The sequence below is a fragment of the Hibiscus syriacus genome, unplaced genomic scaffold (genome assembly GCF_006381635.1).
Source record: "Hibiscus syriacus cultivar Baekdansim isolate YM2019G1 unplaced genomic scaffold, ASM638163v2 tig00111783_pilon, whole genome shotgun sequence".
Taxonomy (NCBI): domain Eukaryota; kingdom Viridiplantae; phylum Streptophyta; class Magnoliopsida; order Malvales; family Malvaceae; genus Hibiscus; species Hibiscus syriacus.
This window is the reverse complement of record NW_024063178.1, coordinates 3,577,415-3,599,525: the sequence shown is the minus strand read 5'-3', so window position 1 is coordinate 3,599,525 and position 22,111 is coordinate 3,577,415. Positions and strand designations below refer to the sequence as shown.

At 34.0% G+C, this 22,111-nt stretch overlaps 2 protein-coding genes across 3 annotated transcripts; both read right to left on the bottom strand.

The window, feature by feature from the left end:
• Positions 1–10,719: 10,719 nt before the first annotated feature.
• Positions 10,720–15,804, bottom strand: LOC120170646 (lysM domain receptor-like kinase 3). Its single transcript, XM_039178568.1, has 12 exons — positions 15,038–15,804; positions 12,907–12,940; positions 12,792–12,799; positions 12,541–12,702; positions 12,250–12,437; positions 12,070–12,159; positions 11,876–11,969; positions 11,651–11,802; positions 11,464–11,555; positions 11,234–11,372; positions 11,047–11,145; positions 10,720–10,954 (listed from the first exon to the last, which is right to left on the bottom strand). Exons 1-12 carry the CDS (start codon positions 15,642–15,644, stop codon positions 10,790–10,792), a joined length of 1,830 nt encoding a protein of 609 aa, XP_039034499.1. The 5' UTR covers positions 15,645–15,804; the 3' UTR covers positions 10,720–10,789.
• A 699-nt stretch (positions 15,805–16,503) lies between these two features.
• On the bottom strand, positions 16,504–21,773 carry LOC120170629 (malonyl-CoA decarboxylase, mitochondrial-like). 2 transcript variants are annotated; one of them, XM_039178557.1, is made up of 16 exons: positions 21,515–21,773; positions 21,276–21,361; positions 20,846–20,936; positions 20,604–20,745; positions 20,347–20,530; positions 19,792–19,936; positions 19,613–19,703; positions 19,431–19,489; positions 19,282–19,359; positions 19,016–19,099; positions 18,444–18,625; positions 17,916–18,044; positions 17,688–17,760; positions 17,378–17,463; positions 16,968–17,052; positions 16,504–16,806 (listed from the first exon to the last, which is right to left on the bottom strand). In XM_039178557.1, exons 1-16 carry the CDS (start codon positions 21,596–21,598, stop codon positions 16,768–16,770), a joined length of 1,638 nt encoding a protein of 545 aa, XP_039034488.1. In that variant the 5' UTR covers positions 21,599–21,773; the 3' UTR covers positions 16,504–16,767. The 2 variants fall into 2 exon arrangements, with proteins under 2 accessions (XP_039034488.1, XP_039034489.1); XM_039178558.1 differs by having other exon boundaries at positions 20,622–20,745; positions 21,515–21,771.
• Between the last annotated feature and the right edge of the window lie 338 nt (positions 21,774–22,111).

Below are 22,111 nucleotides of genomic sequence, written 5' to 3'. Positions count from 1 at the left end.
ACGTTTTAGTTGCCCATGAGTTATTATATTATCTGAACTCCTCTACGAATGGAATCAATAAGGGGGCAACGCTCAAGTTAGATATTAAAAATGCTTATGATCGAGTTGAATGGGGATTCTTGATAGTCACCATGTTGAAGCTTGGTTTTGCACCAAAGTTTGTGGAAACGATTATGCGTTGTGTGACATCAGTTACTTTTTCAACGATGGTCAATGGGAATCTTACTAGTTAGTTATCCCTTTCTCGAGGACTTCGTAAGGGAGACCCACTGTGGTCATTTCTATTCCTCTTTGTTACGGATGGATTATCAACTATCTTCCATAAAGTGAAGCACCATAGAAAGATTAAGAGTATTCGTTCGAGTCAATCGGGTCCTCGAGTTTCTTTATTACTATTTGCAAATGATTACTAGGTTTTCCTGAAAAATTCTTTCTCCGAGACCAATAAAATAAATCGATTATTAAATGTATCTGCCCGTTCATTAAGACATGTGAATCTTAACAAATCGATTATTTATTTTAGTCCCAACACAATTTCTGAACACCGTCAATGATTGACTACTGCGTTTGGCATACAGGCGGTTGATTCTCTAGGGCATCATTTGGGATTACCACTTTACATCGACAAGAATAAGACTCGTAAATTTAGTTATTTATGCGACAAAGTGGTCGCGAGGGTCACGAGATGGACCAAACGTCTCTTGTCCTATGGAGCGCTAGAGGTGTTCTTAAAGTCGGTTGCCCAGGCCTTACCACAATATGCAATGTCGTGTTATCTCTCCCAGAACAGTTGCTTGAAGAGATGACCTCCGTTATATGTCGTTTCTGGTAGACCGGGAAAATTTCGGAACGAGGTTGGCCTCTCATAGCTTGGTTGACTATTTGTAATGTAACACCCTTAATTCATGTATGTCTCGTAATAAGAGCTATAGATGTCACATCAATTTAATTAACATTTGTTGAATTTAAATGCTTAAAAATTTTGTTTCATTTAAATAATTTCCTTTTTAACTTTTAAAACTTTTTCTTTAATCATGTAAATTTATAATATATTGTTTGATCATTAAAAACTAATTTGATTTCAGTTAATAATTACGCAGTTCAGTGTTGTTTCATATCCAAATACAACTGTCTAATACTGCTTGATTTTAAACCATTTAAAAATATAACATGTGTACTATTCACTCATAAATACGATTAATACTAAAATTAAACAAAACTAAATAAAATAACCCTAATTACTATTACAAACCCTTTTAAAATAAATATGATAAAGCAACCCAACATATATAATGTACATGCCACTAATAAGTCAAAGTTAAGATGTCTTATTGATATTGTCGGTAGGTTTGATTTTGTATAAGATGCTAACAAGCTCCTCACTTCACGACCTCTATTTTATTCGAATCTACGCATGAAAATCATCACGCGCTATGTAAAACTTAATGAGGCAGAAATATAACTAAAGTGATATAAAACCATAAATTTCATAAAATATAAGAAATAAACTGTAATTTAAATATAAAAAAAACGTTAAACTTCTAACCGGGTTAGTCAAGTCGTTTTTCCTTCTAAAAACCTAAAAATCATCATCTCATGATTTTATCAAAAATCATGTAAGTCATCATCAAATATCATAAATAACTTTTGTTCTTTTCATTCAAACATATTTTCTAACTTTCTTTTCTATTCTATGTTCTTTTCTTTTATATACTGTCATAACTTTCACACTTAATGTTATAACCCAATGTATATGTAAGAGAATATAAGGTACGTGAGTTTAAGGTGTATACTAGGAACAACACGGTGCCGAATCATAATTGAAACTGCTATTTGATGCACTTCAATGTAATCATAACCTGAGCACCAACGGTGTTGAACATTGGTACACAAATGTACCAAAGCTAAACTGATAACTGATAAGTAATAACTGACAAGTAATCACTAAATGGCATGCCAAATGTACCTATCACTCTCAATGCAACTTACAATGGGCTTATATGCATCATCATAGAATTATTTATTAATATGTGTCTAATACCTGTAAAATATCTTATAATTGTAATCATATGATATCTGTAAATATCTGATAACTGAAAATCATTTGATAATTGTACACATTTAGAATTCATCATTATAAATATCATACTTGGGCAGTTCATACCCAAAATCATTCATATAACTTGATGAAATTTTTTTATAGAAATATTTCATACTGAAAATTTTTATAGAAATATTCCATACTGAAAATTTATAAATCATACTAAAAATAAAATGAGGTTAACTTATTGCAAATCATCATCGACTATAATAATCAAATAAACAAAATGCACTCACTTTAACACTTTATTTATTTATTTTTAATCAAAATATAGTCCTCACTAAGCTTTAGATTTAAATCCTTTGCCTTCCACTACTTTCAGTACACAATTTATCAAAATTTCATATTCTAGTAGTTTGCACTACCTTCAAACAAATATTATTTTTATTACTTTATTTACTAAAAAATTATTCTTTTTGCACCAATAAAAACTAGATTCAAATAAGAATCTAACCATATAATGCAGTCCGTCTAGCTCCACTTGTATTATTTATAGCTAATTTTCAAAGTTAACTGACAGAAGTTGTTTCGGGTAAAATCTGCTGCCCTATTTTCTGACCTATCACCTATTTAAAATTCATATCTTTTTGTATACCCATCGAAATCATTTTCCGTTTGTTCTAAATAAAACTAGACTGATATAAAAATCCAATGATATAAGATTCATTCTTCAATTATTTTTTTAGAATTTCTGGTGATTTTGTTAACTTTCTGTTCAGAACATAATGTCTAAGCAGATTTCACCAACTTGCATCCTTAACTTATTCACTAAATCTATAAGCTTACCAATTGAACATATAAGCTTGAAGTACACTTCTCATGCACTAGGATTCACTTCTTAATGTAACTCCGACAATGGCTCATCGCAAGCCAACGTTTGTTTCGATAACATAAATACAAGTTAAATGAACTCACCTGGTCTCATTAGCTTGCAATCTTCCTTAGAATTTCTCATTTCGTCCTTAAGCTCCTCTTTAGCTTTAATAATATTTGATCTTGATTTCAAACACTCAATCTAAATGAACATCATTACCAAACATATACAAATTCAAACCAAATGTTAGAATCTTACTAACATAGGCATACTTTGAAAAAAAAATTCTTAACAAATTTTCCGATGCTCATTCTATATAATTTCTATGTCACAACATAAATTTTCCGATACTCATTCTAAATAATTTATATGTCACAACATAATTTCTATGCTCATTCTTAATACTTCTAATTGGCCACTCAAGTTCCTTTTTATCCCAACTTCACTTAAAATTTCACTTAAGCTCCCAATCTTTCCATATTTGTGATTTAAACTTCAACTTTTACAAGCTTTCAAAAAATCCAATTTCACATCCTAACTTCAATTCCAGCACTAAACATTAATTTTCAGCATAGTACATCAACTATTGAAAAATTACACAACAATCCAAAACTTTTCCAAAATTACCAATTTCGTCCCCTAACTTTTCAAAAATTATAGAATGGTCCCAAAATTTTCTAAGGCTTGTAGAATACTTCTTACATCATTTCCAGCCCCTACATAATTTTTCATAATTTTTCTCATCCTCTATAGTCAAGGTTGAATGTTTTGTATGTTCAAAATTAGGGTTTTAATGATTTTACTCGATTTTAATTCGATTCAAGAATGAAATCAACTTCGATTCAACCTTATAAAATCTCTACAATCAAAGCCCCAAATTAATTTCATCAAAACACATCTTTCCCCTAAAGCCAGGGTTTGGCCGAAACTTTATTTATTAATATAACCATGTACAAGATATTTTAATCATCAATCATGCTTGGAAAAGGTTCTACAACCTCCAAAACGTCAAAATCCTTCATCAATTCCATAAACTCTAATGTGAACATAAACCTAGAATTTGGGATCTTTGAACACAAACAAATTAGCAAGCAATAATGGTACCAAATGATAGCGTTTTTCGAATAGAATAATTTTCTATTTCACGACATGATCCAAAAACCAAAGGAAATTGCTCAAAAATAAAAAATAAAATTTCTATTACCTTGGTATGAAGGAACACGAAATGTTGGCTGAAAAATGGCTTGGTTTCATGAAATTTTGGTTAATTTCATGTTAATTTAGCTTTTATTTAAGCTTAAATGAATAAAATATTCATTTAATGAGAAATGTCCATTTTACCCTTAATGAAACTTGATATTTACCTTAATATCAAGCCACATAAACCTTATCATCTTCCAAGGTCAAACATGGACAAAATATTTTTCCCTTTACAACTTTGTCCATGCCATTTTCCAAAAAATTCAATGTTGCCATATTTCTTCCAACAGTCCAAATTGAACACGAAAACAAATTCTCAAATCCAATGCTCCATATTATTTTCCATAATTCTAAATTTTTGAAATAATATTTTTAATCTTAATTTATCATCCTTCAATTTTTCTAAAAAAATCTATTCGATCCGATTTACCAAATTTTTACCGGACTTTAACATTTTCTAGTTTTTAACACAATTACCACTTAGGTCCCTGAAATATTTCCCAATTTTCTAGTCGTGCAATTTTTGAAAATTGTATTTTAGTCACTAAAATTCCACTGTTTGGTCAAATCTAAAAAATTACATTGTTCTGAGCTAAATTTCTCTGGTCTAAAATATGGAAATAATATTTTCAACCATTTTCTAACATCCTTCAAATGTTCATGAAATTCTAGTTCGATCCGATTATCTGATTTCAATACCAAATTTTATCGCTTTATAGCTTTTAACACAAATCCAGTACCGAAAATCTGATTCTCACAAAAATCATTGTTTTATGTCAAACTATTCATTTACGAGCTAAAATTTATAACTTTTCAAAATTACATGTTTGGTTCCTAAACTTTTACAATATTTATATTTTATGTCTCAAACTTTCAAAACTTACATTTTAGTCACTATTCAAAATTTGGGGTATTACATAAAAACCTTGGAGACAAGAAGGATTATGATTACGAGATCTTAGGTCGTTCAATCAGGATATGGGTGGCAAATAGATTTGGCACCATATCACAAAACCTGACTGCTTATTATCTAGAGTGTTAAGAGAAAAATACGTTTCTACGGGTGACCTTCTTAATGCACCTATTGGTAATAGGAGCTCGTATGTATGGAAAGGAATTCATAAGACACTTCAGGTACTTAAAAGAGTTTTCTATGGGCGATTAGGGATTTATAGCAATCTTAACTTACTCTGGGACAGATGGGGTGGATCAAAAGTTGCGCCTATTTTAGGTGACTATTCTGCCTTCCCTATTCAATATTTCAAGGCTTTTTTTGTTCTAATAGGCAGGGCAAGCAAGATGGGATAAATTAAAAGTTCGAGTGACCTTTGATGATACTAATGCTAATACGATCCTAGGCACTTCGATTGTACTAAGTTAAGATGAGGTTCTCGTGTGGGTTAATAATGATTCAGATATGTATTTTGTATGTTCAGGGTATTGGTGGATTCAACGATCGACATACTCAATCGAGCTGACTTATAAGGCTTGGCAAGACATAACAAAATTGTAGGTACTCCTTAAGATCTGGGTTCTTTTCCTGGAGATTAGCTCATGGAGGTCTCCATGTAGTGATTCGACTTCGAGCAGCTGATTTAGGTATTGGTCTCTACCCAATATGTATCTTACATGAGGAGACAGTGCTGTACGCCTTACGAGACTGTCCATCTGCTCAGGAATCACTTGTATTTTCTAGATTTCAAGGTATGACCCTATCTAGTCAAACCACTACTCCTTTACTCTAGTTGGAAGCTGTGATATCTGTACTTGATATGGAAGGTTTTGCAGGGTTCATAGTTATGCTTTGGAATATCTATAACGACTATAATACAAATATACATGACGAAAAAATTCAATAGCCTTAGATCCTAGTTCTCAATGCTCGAACGTTGTACCGAGAGTTATTAGTAGCTAGGAAGCAAGCTCTAGGGCAGACGGTTCGTGTGTCACCCAGCCCGGTGCGCTTGATGCAAGGATTTGATTGATCGATGGCTTTCCCTCGCTCCATGTTATATCAATATTAACATTGATGGGGCCTTCGACCCTCAGCGACAGTTGACGACCATTGGCTTTATAGGCCGAGACTCTGCTTGGTTACCGTTGGGCAGTATGGCTTTATCGCCATCCATTTACACTGAAGCGGGTCTTGCAGAGATCCATGCTATGATTGTCGGTTTACAGTTTGGTCAAGAGAACAATTGGCACCAAGTTTTATTTGAGAATGATTCTACAATGGTGGCTAATAAATTGTCTTGTGATGTGGCAGATTTGTCCACCTAGGGTTTCACCCGAGTTAAGCTCGATCTATTCTACAGAATAATGTATCTTTCTCAGTTGTTTTTGTTCCACGTATTTGTAACCAGGTGACCCATGAGTAGCCTCCTAGGCACTTAGATCAGGCAATGCATTATTCTTTGAAACGATTTATTCCGAGGTTATTATCTCTACTGTAAACGTGACATTGCTCCTGGTTAATATATTTTGCTGACACTCTTTTCCCTTGTAGGCTTTAGAAGGGGATTTTAAAGAGGTCTTTTTTCCACACACACAAAAAAAAAATAGTTGGAGGACTCAACAAAACAACATCCTATAATTTAGGGATCATTTGTATATTTTATCCTAATAAATGTAATAATAATAATAATAATAATAACAATATTTTTATCATATAATTCATTGTATTAGAATTTAAAAAATAAATTAATCTGGATTAATGTAAGATTAAAAGTGAACATTAACTTACAAGATTAACAAACATTCTAAATTTCGTACAATATTTTTTTAGGGAAAATATAAATAATTCTACTGTATTAAATAATGAATTGTAACTTGGTATTTATAAGAAAAAAAGTAAAAAATAAATCAATAAATAAGACAAAAGCGGTTATCATAAAAATCTCAACCGCTTCTAATATTTATTTAGTTTAAAAATAAAATCTTATCTAAAAATAATATTTTTTTTTATTATTCAACAATAGAGTGTGAAAACATAACAGTAATTATTAAAGTATTATATCGAAAAAATAGACATATTTCTACCTAAATAATTTTAACTTTATAATCAAATTTATTTCACTGTTGTATATTTTATTAATTTATTTAAATATTAAAATTTTAGAATACTCTAGTATGATTACAAAGTAATATCTGTTTAGAATATTTTTTAACCAATTGATAACACACATATGAAAATCCTGTAGATAATTATTCAAACTCATGACTTCTATTTTCAAATAATTGTTTTAATTTTTTATTTTTTAAAATTATAAAATAATCATTAAAGAAATTTAAATAATGAAATGATCTTTTATATACTTTTATCTTTATAATTTTTGTTTCATATATGAAGGGGGGGGGATAATGAATTGGATCTCAAGTCTGCCACTCACAGACTAATTCAAAGGAATCTATTGTTATTATGGTATTCTTAAAGAAAGGGTAATTCTGACATTTCATTAAAACAACCTTGAAACCCTGGAAAGTCTCAGCATATATATATATATATATAAGGGTCCTCCATTCCTCCATGTTAACCAATAAAACAAATATTAGCCAAGTTGTTAAAATGGTTATAACTGCATAGGTGAGCTGGCATAACAAATAGATTCTTCTAATATGGAGATTGTAAAAATAATAAATACAGGCTTGTGAAATGAAAAATACAGAACATTTGTATTGATTAACAGAAAAGTTTTACAGTAAATCTAACATGGTGTGGACATCCAGCAGGAACAAAAACAGCGTCGTCTAGATTTTGCTCAACGTCCACGGTTCGACTCCTTACATCATGCAAACACATTTGAGGAACACAGTATTTACCAAGCTTCTATAGTAAATACTGAGATGCATTCCAATCCTCGTACTAACCGAATTCCTCCGGCAATCTCCTTTTGTGCTCCGCAGTTAGGTAAAATGACCGGTCATGAATTGGATGGATAACCTGTTCATGGACGCAAATCCATCAAGAACATCAGATGGGTTAGTTTAGTGTTGTTGCAGTTGAAAAGTGCTTTTTACAAGTGTTTTGAACGGCGAAAGCTCGATTAGTATTTGCTTTGATTGGACAGCCACAAGCAAAGGTTTACCTTTTCAACTGGTGAGCCGACCTCTCTTAGCAATCATAGCAGCCAGTCTTAGTGCAAAGACTAAATCGACATCCATATTCATAACTAATGGTAATCAAGATTCAAAGGAATTAGCATTCCTATTATTATTATTTTTTTTTTGATACAGAAAGCATCTAACTCTTTTAAAATATCAAATAAAAGCAAGCAACGCAGTTAACAACAAACTTCAGTCATGGATTCAGTGTGATTATCAATCCAGAAAGCTCACACATTATGTCTCTATACATTGTCTGGAAAATTAAACTCGTTCAAAACGATGATCATTCGAAAGAAGAAAAAAAACTGCTACTGAAACCACCTGCATTTACTCAGATTAACTCAAATTAATTGTCCACGAAACAGACAAGATATAATTCAAAAGAAACATTAAATTGAGCCAGGGTTTTCATCTAAATAAAAGCACCTTATTAAACAGAGGCGGCGTCAGGTTTTAGGCGGACTTCTCTTTTTATATATTTCCTTTAATATAAGCACCTTATTAAGTAAAATATTTAATCCCCAAAAAATAAAATATTTATGGTTTAATATACATATACATATTTGTTTTTGGTTTCTTTAATATGGTATCTACATTTTTCATTTACCATGACATTTAATTGTTATTTTTTCTTAACCATCAATGAGATTCTAAAACACGATGAAAATGTTGCATAATCACATGCTAGATTTATTAATTTCAGATATAATATTATAGAAATTATTAAATTTAAGTGCCGCATTTGATATAAAAAAAACATACATGATGCATTAACAAAACTAAATAAAGTATTAAATTGAGTTCAGAAAATGCATGTACTATATTATTAAGTATCAACTGATCTACCAAGCCGAGACGTTAAGTCAAGTTTAAAGCGGATTGGAATAAGAATATCATTCTTTTAATGAGCTTTTATAATATTCGATTCGAATTAGTCAATTGATAGGTTATATTCCAATAATTATATTTAGGATGGGCAAGGATCGAATTGGACTAGGGTTTTACCTATATGAACCTAGCTTGAATTTAATACTCTCCACCCATTACCCGATTTGATCCGAGTTTAAAGAGACTTCACACAACTAGAAATTCAACTTTATTTTAAAAATTTCAACTCTATATTATTTTTCGGATCATTGTAGGAGGAAAAATCAAAGGATGAAATTAACAATAGGAAATTACAAGATACTCACTAGGAAATGAGAAGATACTCACTAGGGAAAAAATAAATAGTTAATCTCAGTCGTTGATTTCTCAGTATAAAACTTTTAATTTTACACTAGAGGTATATATATATATAGTTTAGGATCCATTTACATACGGTGTAAAATTATTTTAGGTTTACACCTTTGTAGGATAATTAGATTGAGGAAAATCAAAGGATGAGATTAATTCCTTGTTTTTTTTCTAGTGAATATATTCTCATTTTATATTATTAATCTTACCCCTTGATTTCTATCATCCCATGGTCCTAAGAAGATGTAAAACTAAAAGTTTTACACAATCTAATTAGATCTTGCTCCTATATATATAATGTCATGAATTTATAAGCAAAAAAAAAAACAATGTGAGATCAATATAAAAATAATACATGATCAAGAGACGAGATTTAACATTATTCAATCTTGCTTATCTCCACAAATAAGAAAAAACAATAATTTACTCTAAGCGTATAGATCACAAATAGTACAAATATTAAAATACATAATATGTCATATATCCCAAAAGTCAATATGTATATCTAAAGTATCTCAAAAAAACTCTATCAATATTCTAATAAAATTATGCAATGTAAATCCCAAGAAAAATTACAGAGACTACAAAAGAATTACGTACTTTTAAAATAGTTCTCTCATAATTCTAAAAGGTAAGACCTATTTTATATTTATAGGAGAAACAAACTTGATCACCAAGAATCTTTATTAGATAAGAATTCTAAAGTAAATAAACTTAATACCAAGAAATATTCAACCAATATAATTACAAGAAAATTCAACTTAATTTTCAATTAGAATTTAAATAGATATCTAACACAAAATTTTTATTTTTATTTAATAAAATATTAATATAATTAGAAAAAATATAGAGGTGACATTTATTACAATTATCTCTAAATATATAAAGAATAATTACTTTATTATATCATATCATGTTGGGTCAAAAATTTCACTCTAAACTCAAATTTGATTCAATCTTATCCTTCAAAACACTCAAGTGAAGCCTGATTTTTATTTTTATTTTTTGTAAATGATCTTATAGGATTAAATTAGAATGAGAATTATCAGGTCCGAGTCTTATACTTATTCTTATACCCAATTTTATATTGTCTTGGATTATGGGTTCTAGATCTACAATAAGCACTTCCATAAAAATAAAAATCTTCAAGGGTTATTTAAACATTTTAATTACTTCACTGTATGAAATTTGAGATTTAATCCTTATACTCCAATCCAGCATAATTTGATCATTAATTTTTATATCGTCATTGGTTTTTATTTTATAGAAAATTGATTGTATTTAATAATGTAAAATATAAGATAAAAGAAATAATAATATAATTTGTGGCTAAGCTATCTTCCTGACATGAGGCTGATTAGAGCTTTGTTTTCATACAAGGAACCAACATCCCAGTCCTCGGTCGAAGATGACAGTATCGTAAGTGCGACGACAATCGATCTCATGCTCGGCCGCAGCTGAGGATTTTCCCGTGTGCAAGCTTGGGCGAGACTCACCATCTGCTACCGATGACAGTTTGTTAGAACCGAGATCGTTGAGAGCTTATAAGTATATACTAACATTTTGTTTACAGACCAGGACTCGAATTCACCTTGCAGATCGCATCGAAGGGGTAGCCATCGCCTAGCCTGGGGTCAACAAGTTTCTGCAGATCTTCTCTTGGATCGGGCTGATTAAGAACATCTTCGAACTGCGAATATTGGAGCAGATTCATTCAAACACGATTATACGAGTAGTGACTAATATAGTGCAAGACAAAGGAGGTAAAAGTTGAATACCAGTGCGACGAGTCCTGTTGATTCGGTTACTTCTTCGTTCGTCTTGACGACAGCTTCCCTGGCAGATATCAGTTCATATAGAACAACTCCGAAAGCGTATACATCGACCTTGGGGGAAACATCACCATATTGAGCATACCTTTAGACAATGCCATATTGAGGTAAATTAGTTACTTGTTCAACAAGCATGAAAATGTATATGCACCAGACCTGGACATGTATATTCTTACTCTGGTGGCATGTATCCGAAAGTACCGACGAGACGAGTTTGCAACGAATTGTTTCCAAATTCAGTTAGTTTTGTCAAACCGAAATCAGCCACCTATTCACCGATACATACACCAATCAGTTAGACCAAATGCGTCTCAATCTTAAATTAGTTTTCGACATGCATGTTATACGGAAATGTTCAATCACCTTTGCACGGAAGTTCTTGTCTATTAATATATTTGCTGATTTAATATCGCGATGAATGTAGACCGGGACAGTATGCTCGTGGATGTATTCGAGCCCTCTGGCCGAGTCCAAAGCAATTTGCACCCTCGCGGACCATGGCAATGGATCTCTATCTGCAAAACATATCACAGATATTATCAGATGCTTATTGTGCATAGATCACTCATGGAAGTACTTGCTTCTCACCTTGCCGGTGCAAATGTTGACTTAAATTACCGTTCTCGATGAACTCGTAGACTAAGAACAATGAACCTTCAACACAATATCCGATTAAGCGCACCTGCAATGAAATTTTAAGATTCGATCATGTCTACTTTCGTGATTATACCGTTCATGAATGCTTGAAATCATCATATGAGAAGAAACAAATAAGGGAATACCAAGTTCAAGTGATGAACACGTGTTAAAACCTTCAATTCGGCGAGAAATTCCTTTGACGCTTGCATATCCATTTTCTTGATTGCAGCTTTCTGCAATCATTAACAGGTCTAAACATGATTCGGTGCCCCACAATAATCCTCGTCTATATTAATATCGAGCGAGATGTTAGGAGAAGGTACCTCGCTTCGTAATTCTGCGAGGTAAACGGATCCAAACCCTCCTTGTCCGATCTTATTAGCAATGCTGAAGTCATTGGTTGCCTTGGCGAGCTCTTCGTATGAGAACTCCACAGATTTGTCCAATGTGATACCGGTGAGGCCTGGAGAAGCAAAAAGAGCAGTTGTTTCCGAACTCGTCTTCAGGGTACCTACATACACCATACCACATGATACAGAGGAGATTAATCCCAAGCTCGAACGTAGGTGTCTGAATTATGTGTCGAATGCCATATAAAGGCCGTAAAATTTCACCATGCCCGTGTTGAATGTAGTGGTCCGGTGATGCTTGTAGGTGTAACGATGCTTCAGCGATCTTCTTCCTTCTGTAAAGACAGGCATATATAAAAAGTCCCAACAACAGAGACCCAGCAACTCCGGCAATCGATATGCCGGCAATAACTCGACTCGAGATTCCTGGTTCAAAAGCCAAAAGTAAAGCTCAAGACAACAACATCAAGACATTGAGGGTTGAAAGCTATGTGTAGAGAATGATTAATCCTTACCAGTTGTGCTGCAATAAAAAACAAAGAACAATCCATGCAATTCATTAGTTAAACTGAGCAAAGTTGCCGTTAAAAATTCAATTTAAGGAAGTAAGAAAGATGGCATGATCATTACCTGGTCTTTAATGGTGGAAAATTTCCAGTTTGGTCTGCATAGTAAGAAAGGGTAAAAAAAGGCCATAACTTAAATTAATCCTTACATTCTCACATGGTAAATTACACATACTGTATTTTCAATTTTTTTTTTGTTGTATTATATGACTTATTTTATTAGTATACAGTGATAATATGTATTTTTTATTAAATTTTAATTATGATATATAATATTAAAAATAAAATAAATAAAATTCTTAGATTTTACTAATAAACCCTAATCCCAAATTACCACCCACCCTCACCCTCACCCTCCCACAAGGTCCTCCGAAATAAATGTATCATCGCGGAGATCAATTCCTTGGCGAAATTTTCCGAAGAATTCGACGATTTCAACTGCAAAGCCCTCGAAATTTTATGCTGATCCATCGCCCCTCGAAATTTCGTGATATCCTTCATTGATCTGATTGTCTGTCGTTGCCGGCCTTCGAGCAAAGCCCGCAAAGCCATTGCCCCTCGAATTTCTCTCTCGCGCTAGTAATGTAAGTCGACATGCATTCCTCGATTCACGACCGCCATTGAAATCCAACTGCAAAAGCTTAAATGCTGACCCTGTCTCACCCATTCCGACCCACCAATACATTTTCGTCCACCCTTCGGCCACCGGTACTACTCCATCCCTATGTGTATGCTGTATCATGCCTCACTTGAGCTGTCTTTGTGCATATTGATGAAGGGGTTCGATTGTTATGGCCGGTGTTGTTGGCGCTGCCTTGCTTGTGTTTGAGACTTTAGAATTTGTTCTTTTTAATTGACTGATTTTGGATTTTTTGTTGATTTGTTTTCATTGAGGTAAGCTCCTAACAATCTATGTTTCCTGTGACAATAATCCATCTTCGATTTCGTTCATGGTCGTCGTTGACAGTGGCTAAAGGGGAAAAGCTGTTGACGGTGGGGGTGGGGGTGGGAGTGGGAGGGTGATGGTGAGGGTGAGGGTGGGGTGGGTTGTAATTTGGGATCAGGGGACTTAATTATGATGTTTAAGAAATTATTTATTTATTTAATTCTGATGTATTCACATCATAATACCGATAGACAATTAACTGTACTGTTGGATAATTAATGATAGATTGACAAAAAAAAAATCTATAATATAAAATTTAATTAATAAGTTAAAAAAAATTAAAGATACAGTAAATAAAATAAAAAATAAATTAAAATTTAATGAGTAAACGCATAATTTACCATTCTTACAATCATTCTATCCCGATACGCCACTAAATACGCCACATTGACTAATGACTGAACACCCCTTGGGTCACGGGTGAAACTTTTAGGCAGCTTTGAATTCAACACACTCGACTTACTATTTGTTTTTGGTCTTTCCATGTTTTGAAAGATATAATAATAAAAATATATTAAACAGTTCTTAATGATATCAACATCTAATAGTAATAGCATGATTTTCAAAAGTAACAGTCTTAACTACAATTTTAGTCCTTATGCTATGTCAAAAATTGAGATTTAATTCCCTATTTTAATTTGGCATAATCTAGTGTCTTTATTTTTTAGTGTGTATACTGTTATTAGTAGGACTAAATTGATAAATTATTTTTTAATAAAATAATAAGATATTTTCCAATGGAGTATTATTTAATCACTAGAGTTTAATCAAAATTTAACCAATTATATTCAACCAATAAAAATACATGAAAGGTTCTTCCTAATGTCAACACCTAATCACAGAAGTTTCAAAAAGTAATCAATCTAATTACGGATTTGATCCTTCTGCAATGTCGGAACTGAAATAATTTCAGCTCTTACTTTTATAGTATTATCAATAGGTTTAAGAAGATAACAACATTGGTCCCTATCATTACTATGTGGAAGTTTGCTTTTATTGTTACTCGATCACTCAAATCAAGTGACAATTCAATTAATCTAATTCAATCGATAATAAATTTATATATTAGTTGAATACTTAGAGGCTAATTTCGGTAAAATCCACGTCTATCACTTTAATGACATTAACTAATAGTGTTTCCATTTTGAACTTTCTAATAAAATTATAAAAATGGAGGAGTCTAATCTCAAATTTTAGTAAAATAAATGGACTAAAACCAAATTACGCCAAATATGATCTAACCACTGACCTTTCGCCGGCACAAACACGAGCCCACTCCCATCAGTGAAATCAAACCCCGGATTATAGCTTCGTATCAGCTCCGCCGATACGTTTACTTCTGCCGCAATGACCGACAAATCCTCACCTGGCCTGATAGGGTATGTCGAGAATAACCCGTAATCTCTCGAAACACGCCGATCACCGCACGAACAATTCACGGTAACATTGATGGTCACATGATCGGGTATCCTCGTATCATCATAAACGTTCACCCTTCGCACCCAATCCTCCGTAGTCAAGTTAGCAAAAGCGTTGCTAGCGATTTTGTCGTACGTATCGCCGAACTGCGTGAAGTAACCGAAAGTGTGGCCCAAAAAATCACCGTTCAAGCAGTCGCAGGAAAAGGGTACGTAGATTCGGGTCCCGGTATCAATTTCGTCAGGGTTCGAAACGTGCGGGTTGTAAAGAAGGATTTCGGGGATTTGCTCGTTAAAGATGGTGCTGATGTACGATAGGTTCGAGCCTTGCCATACGTAATACGAAGCGAAGGCCAGGCTGCAACCGGTTTTGCAGCTCGCTTCGACTTGGACGAATAAACAATGGACAAGAACAAGAAAAACGAGTAAAATGATCATTTTTTTGATCCAAGACTGAGCTTCGAAGTTTGAATTTCAGTCTTGAAAACTCCCAGTCGAATTATTTTACCCTTGCCATGGTCGTATCAGTTTGGGTTTTGGGAGATGATTGATGGGGGGTGGGCAAAATGACAAGAGAGGGTAATGCAATTTGGTGGTATTGTTGTGTTTGGTATAATGTGCTATATAGGTGTATTGACAGCTTCGTTTCTTTGTTTGGTCTTGAATGTCCGACAAGGAATTTAGTATGCTGAGTTTTGTCTTGTTTCTTCGCCCATGATTCTCTTCTTAGACTAAAACAAAGTATGCATAGACCCGGTCAAAGAAGCAGCCTCCATTCTATTTTACCCCAAGTCTAATTGATAACACTTCTTTCTAATGCAATGGAACTAAATTTGAAAGGTTGTGAAACTACAGGGACTCAGGACATAATTAGACCAACATATTTCTTCTGTTAACCCGTCAATTTCCTTGAGGAGAACTACAACCCTGAAGCTTACAAAGACTTGAGCTTGATGAGGGAATCAAGGCAAAAAGGTCTAGTTATGTAGATTTATCAATGTTCAATCTCTGTTAAAATCTTGTGGGATTCAAAGCCTTGGAACCGCGAGGGCAACAAAAAAAATCTTGAGGATTTGTGTTCATCCAAAGAAGATAATTCCGATGTATGATTTCACAACATAGCTCAAAGGAAACCGGACAAGAAACTGAAAAGAAACCGGAATGTGACTGGACTTCCGGCTTGAGCTCGCCGGTTCCTCTTTGGGTAGATATCATACCCCATGAAGAAATGTAGTGGTTTACCACTGGAGCATCCTACCTCATTGTACCCAAAAAAATATAGTATATAACAAGAGTATATTAAAAAGAAGAAATATATTGAAGCATTATTGAATGTTAAGAACAGTTTCTTGGATGTGTGATTTCTTTGATCAACCATTCCCTAGTAACGTTTACAGCTGGTGGCGTTTTTGCGTTTTCCATGGAAGCGGAGATTGCATTATATGGCAAATACACAGGCAGCAACATCAAGTACCTTAATTTGAATCTCGAGAAATCAGAAGCGTATAAACAAGTTTGTAAGCCGTAAAACATACTCAAATCGTCTTCCCTCGGTCACAGGTCATCCTAAGTTGTTCTTGGATTCATTTTCCGTTAATGGCTGAAACCATAGCAATAGCGAAATCAAGTAAGGCAAAGGGCAGACATCAAACTGTCAATGCAATGGTACGACATGGGAGCGTGCCAATAAGCAAATCTTTGACGAATCAATGATTATCGATGTAAAGCAAAAAGTCATTCTTGAATGCACTACTTAAATACCTGAGTGTACCGTTTCACGTCATCGGAAGTGTGGATATGTCCTTTAATGAAATACAACTGAGCATATTCATTGATATTCTCTGGCCTGCAGCAGTCATCGTATAATGTAAGTATGATGCTCAAAGGGATTCTAATAAAGCTATAACTTTTCTTATGAGGCTGGAAATCCATTTTAGGTTCAAATTAGACATAATTACATGAATAATTTGGTGTTCTGGTAAAGCTTGAGAACACAGCAAGGATTTCAAAAAGGTTTAAATGGCAAGTACACCTTATTTTACTTCTCCAGACATCAAAGAAGGAAGCAAGCACATCAAGACTAATTAATTTAGAAGTTTCTTTACTGAGTATAAACTTCTGTCAGTAAATAAACTATAAAAGTTGGTTTTTAGTTGGGACAGAAAAATTACCTATAGACATAGTTCACCATGATACCTGCACTTTGGCTCAAGGCTTTTTCTGATCTGTCGGCCATCCAGTTTATTCTTTGAACCATCTGTTCCATATTTGAAGCGATTAAATGTGGAAACCAGCACTTAAGCAATAGGAAGTGAATGTGCAACCGAGAGAGAGGAGTGTGCATCTTCAAGAACATTTTCTCCCGGTTACACTATTCTTGATGAAGGACTGGTTTAGACGTGTAGAGGAAAATCTATAAACTAATCAATATGTTTTGTCAATCGGACTTCGTTGGTTTATGACTGCAATCTCATTACGTACCGCTCCATTCTGCAAATGGAAGTTTGCGACAGAATCTAGAGCTTTTCCTCTCTTCTTCTCTTGCAGAAGGTACCTACATTTGAAGAATCAGCATTAATTGATTTTACCCAAAGAAACACGAGCTCCGTATGTCAGGTACAGAACCAATTAATCTGACGCAAGAATAAAAGAAATTAAAGATAAAGCTATTTGGTCAAAAAAAGAGAAATTTCAAATGGAGTAACATACCTCGCACATAGTCGCATTAGAGGCCATTTTAATGCAGAAAGCAATTTATCTGAATTAATCCACTCATGAGTTGTCGGTGTTAGCACGTTCAACAGTATTTCCATGCCACCTTTTCCAGCAGCAAGATCCCTGCAACAGATAATGGCGATATGGCAATATGCAGACTCCGTAAATCACATTTCAGGAGCACAATAAGGGTTGGAGAATACAGAATAATGATGACAGCCGTGACTTAGCTAAATCCCCCCATAAGTGTTTCCAAAAGTTGATCTTCCCCTCTACTTGAGTGTAGAGCTTTAACAAATAATCTGAGTGTTAAACTATTTCTATTTAATTGGAAAAGCAATCAATCAAGATCGTTTTTATAACTAGATGTGCTTCATTGTCACTCCATTAAGCTTTAAGAATAACACTACTCACAAACTGGGAAATCAATATGCATTACACGCCAATGTTCTAGAAACCATTCATCTTCACAAAATCCAGAAATTCCATTGAGCACACGCAAGCACACAAAATGGAGCTTACCCCAATGAGTCTATTAGTGCCCTTTCTTCTTCTGGTTCAAGTACATTCTCATAAAAATGTAATCCAGATTTATCAGACGATGAGCATAATATGTCCTCTGCTTCAGCAAGTCTTGATTGAGAAGCCAACTTGGATTGAAGCCAAGGCATGAATCCCGGGATAGGGCTAAGCGTAGCAAACACCTTAAGTGGAAAAGAAGTGTCAGTAAGCATCATCCCAAGCAAAACTTAAGCTGTGCAACTCTGCACAGATATCAAGGACTATGTAAGAAAACCGGTCGAGGGAACCTCCTGTACAATGCCAAGTATATTATTGAAAATCTGTTTAAATATTTACTGAGTTGTGCAGGAGAACTAACAAAGACCAAACACCGACTCAAAACACAGATAGCAGAGAGTGCAACATAACCACATTTTCAGAAATTAAAATCATTAAGGCCTGATATCATTAGAGGAGCAATTACCATCAAGCATAAAACAGGAAAAAGTAAACTTATATTATAACTGAACATGCAAAAATAATCTTGTAGCTAGTTTGATTACGAAATCAGATCAGAGAAAAGGAAGACTTACAGAAACATGTGGCATATCTCTTTTAACCAACGTAATAACACGTTTAATAAGAAACTTTCCTAGGTTGATTCCTGCCAAGCCAGGCTGGGAAAGTTGGAAAAAAGCGGTCAGGTTCAAGGAAACGTAATCAGGAGCGTGTGAAAAGCCCATTAGCACAAGAAACTACACTATTTGCATAGACCATGTAAACAGCTGCTAAGATATCTTTCTTCATACTATAGTTAATATCTTTTACAAATAAGGGGGTGGGGGGAAGAACATTATACCTGAGTTGATGATATTGAGTAAAATAATGCGCATGCTGCTTCACTTTCAGCAATTGGAGGATTATCCCACAGAACTTCCTATCATTCACAGAAATATTACCAACAAGAAGATGATTGAAGGAGTATGGTACAGTTAAAAGAAAGTTCACCTGTATTGCCTCTGCTATGTTCTTCAAAAGTGCTACTTCAATAAAAATAAGAGGTTCACCTGAAATACAAAATGCCTAGATAGAGAGAGAGAGACGGCGACCAACGAGAACAGGTGGAATTGCAGGCACTACAGTACTTAACACCCTGAGTACCCCCCTAAACAGTGAAAGGAACTACTTACAAGGTATGGCTGAATGAAAATATGCAAAACAACGACGACCAACTCCTAGTCTTCTCTTAAGATCAATAAGATTACTGATTGGATGCACTGCCTGGCCAAAATTTGATCACTAAACAATACAAGGCTGCACAATACAAAATATAGAATACAAGCAAGCAAGAGGGAGAATAAAAAAAAACCTCATAAGCTACAATTTTCTCCAGCAAAGAAGCAGGATCATCCCACGTAATCTGATGAAGCTCTAAAGCAGCAGGAGAAAGCCAAGTGCTAAGCTTGTCCTTCAGATTGGAATCCATTGCTTGCAGTGAGGCCATATTTCCTTCTCTGAAAAAAAAAATCAGTTGCATTTGAAGTAATCATATTTCAATTTTTTAGAGAAATGAATGTATACTAGGTTCTAGATCTGCAACAGGCCAGCAACAATACCTAAGAATTTTTTTAACAATTCAGCTCTTATACTTTTTCAGTTTTTCAGCATTTCGATGTAATACCTAAATTCTACTTTATGAAAGAAACTACCAATGCCCAAAAGATTGATTAGGATGCAAGATAATACACAAGTGATTGATAATCATGCACGATAATCCAAAGCCCTTACGAAGTTCCTTACAACCATAGCATGTTTTTTTTTTTACGACTTTGAATGATAAACTAGAAGTGAAAAACTGAAGGAGTTTCTGACATTCTCCGACACACTTTTCAGTTAAATAAAACAAAAAGGACAATAACCTTACACGAGAATGGATAATATATCAGTCCGGAGGATGGTCAAAAACTTCAGCCCTTCAGGGTGCGTGTTAATTCTCTCGAATAGAGTTTCATACACTGGCTTAAGGGAATGTTTCATATTTCTCTCTATGCGATAGAAAGTCGAAAGAGAGCATTCATCTTCAACTACTCCTGATTGAGCTTCATTCCCTGAAACAATTAACCTCCGCACCATTCAACCTCACTAAACACGAAGGCAATATTCCACAAAAAGGTTAAATACCAACAGTAAGCTCATCACCAGGTGGTTGAAGTCCAAGATACTGTTTTATGAGCTCACGAACTTGTGTCCTGTTGAGATCATACTCTTTGGCAAGTGTGATCAATAATTTCCGCCGGTTCTCGAAAGAAAGGCTGAAATAACCCTGCAGTATATCATAATTCACAGCATGAACAAGCACAGCCATACACAATGAGAACGCTAGATAATTAGTAATTGCTTGTTAGTTGTTAGCAATAACTTACCTCCGAAAAATCATTAAGTACAGAATCTAGAACTTCAGTTTTATGCATCAACATCACAGAGTGCATCAATTGTCGTACAGCCTCGAAAGATCTAGTTAAAAAAAAAAAGTTTCCAGATTTCAAATTCAAGAATGTACATATGATCCATGTTGCTCGGACTCTTTATTTTTCTTAAAATACCCGTGTCAGATACAAGTATCAGACAAATCAATATAGGATACAACCTCCAAGAATCTTCCAATTATACTCACAACCAAGTTCGAGTAACATAAATTGTATAACATGAATACTTTACAACAAATAACAGACCGGTGGAGGTCTCTCACTGGTTCGAAGCGGATCTTAGGGGTGTCATGTTCCCCAGAGGCTTTAATATGTAATAGTTTTTTTCTCCTTCCCTTTGTAACCCATAATAATAATAATAACAGACCTTTGATTGTTGAGATTTTCATTTCCATGTCCGTCTGAGCCGGATCGGTTTCCTTGAGAATTCGGTAGCAGTTGATTCACCTCGTTCTGGGGTAAAATTAAATTCAAACTAATTAATAACAGCTTCGTTACATCGGTGATTAATCGAACAATTCGCTTAACAGAATAAGATGAATCAAACGTAATTTTGGACAAAATTCACGTTGTGATAACTTTAAAAAGAAGAAAAGAAAAACTTACAGAGATGGGCAGAAGGGCGAAATTAGTGTGATGATTAGGTCTCATTCTGGCTCGCATCAAAATGACCAATGTTTTCTTGTTCATTTTTCTATCATAAAGAATTCAATAAATAACCCGACAAAGACCAAATCATAAACGCTTTATTCTCTTGTTAGTTGTTCAAACTTCAAACATTGCTTTCCTCGAGCTGACGATGACTCAACCGCTTCAGAAACACCGAGCGACGCTGTGAACAGTAAGGAAACATACAGGAATGCACAAAAATGGCAGCGTTGTGGAATCGTAAGGACTGAAATAGCAATAACGAAACAAATTTGATCCACGGAAAGAGAAGAATGACGACGATAAACAAATAGTTAAAATACAATTTAAATCCTTCACTCTTCATATAATTGAAATTTGTCTCACTACTTCTGTTTTTAGGAATTTTATCTTTTTACTTTTTTAATTTACAAATGGGTTAACTACATGATTGATCAATTATGCTTGTGTTTTGTCCACTTATAATCACTAATTTCAAAAAAACATAAGACATGGTCAATTTCGTTTTTATTTAATTAAGACATGGTCACCCGAATTAACTACGGTTAACAGCAG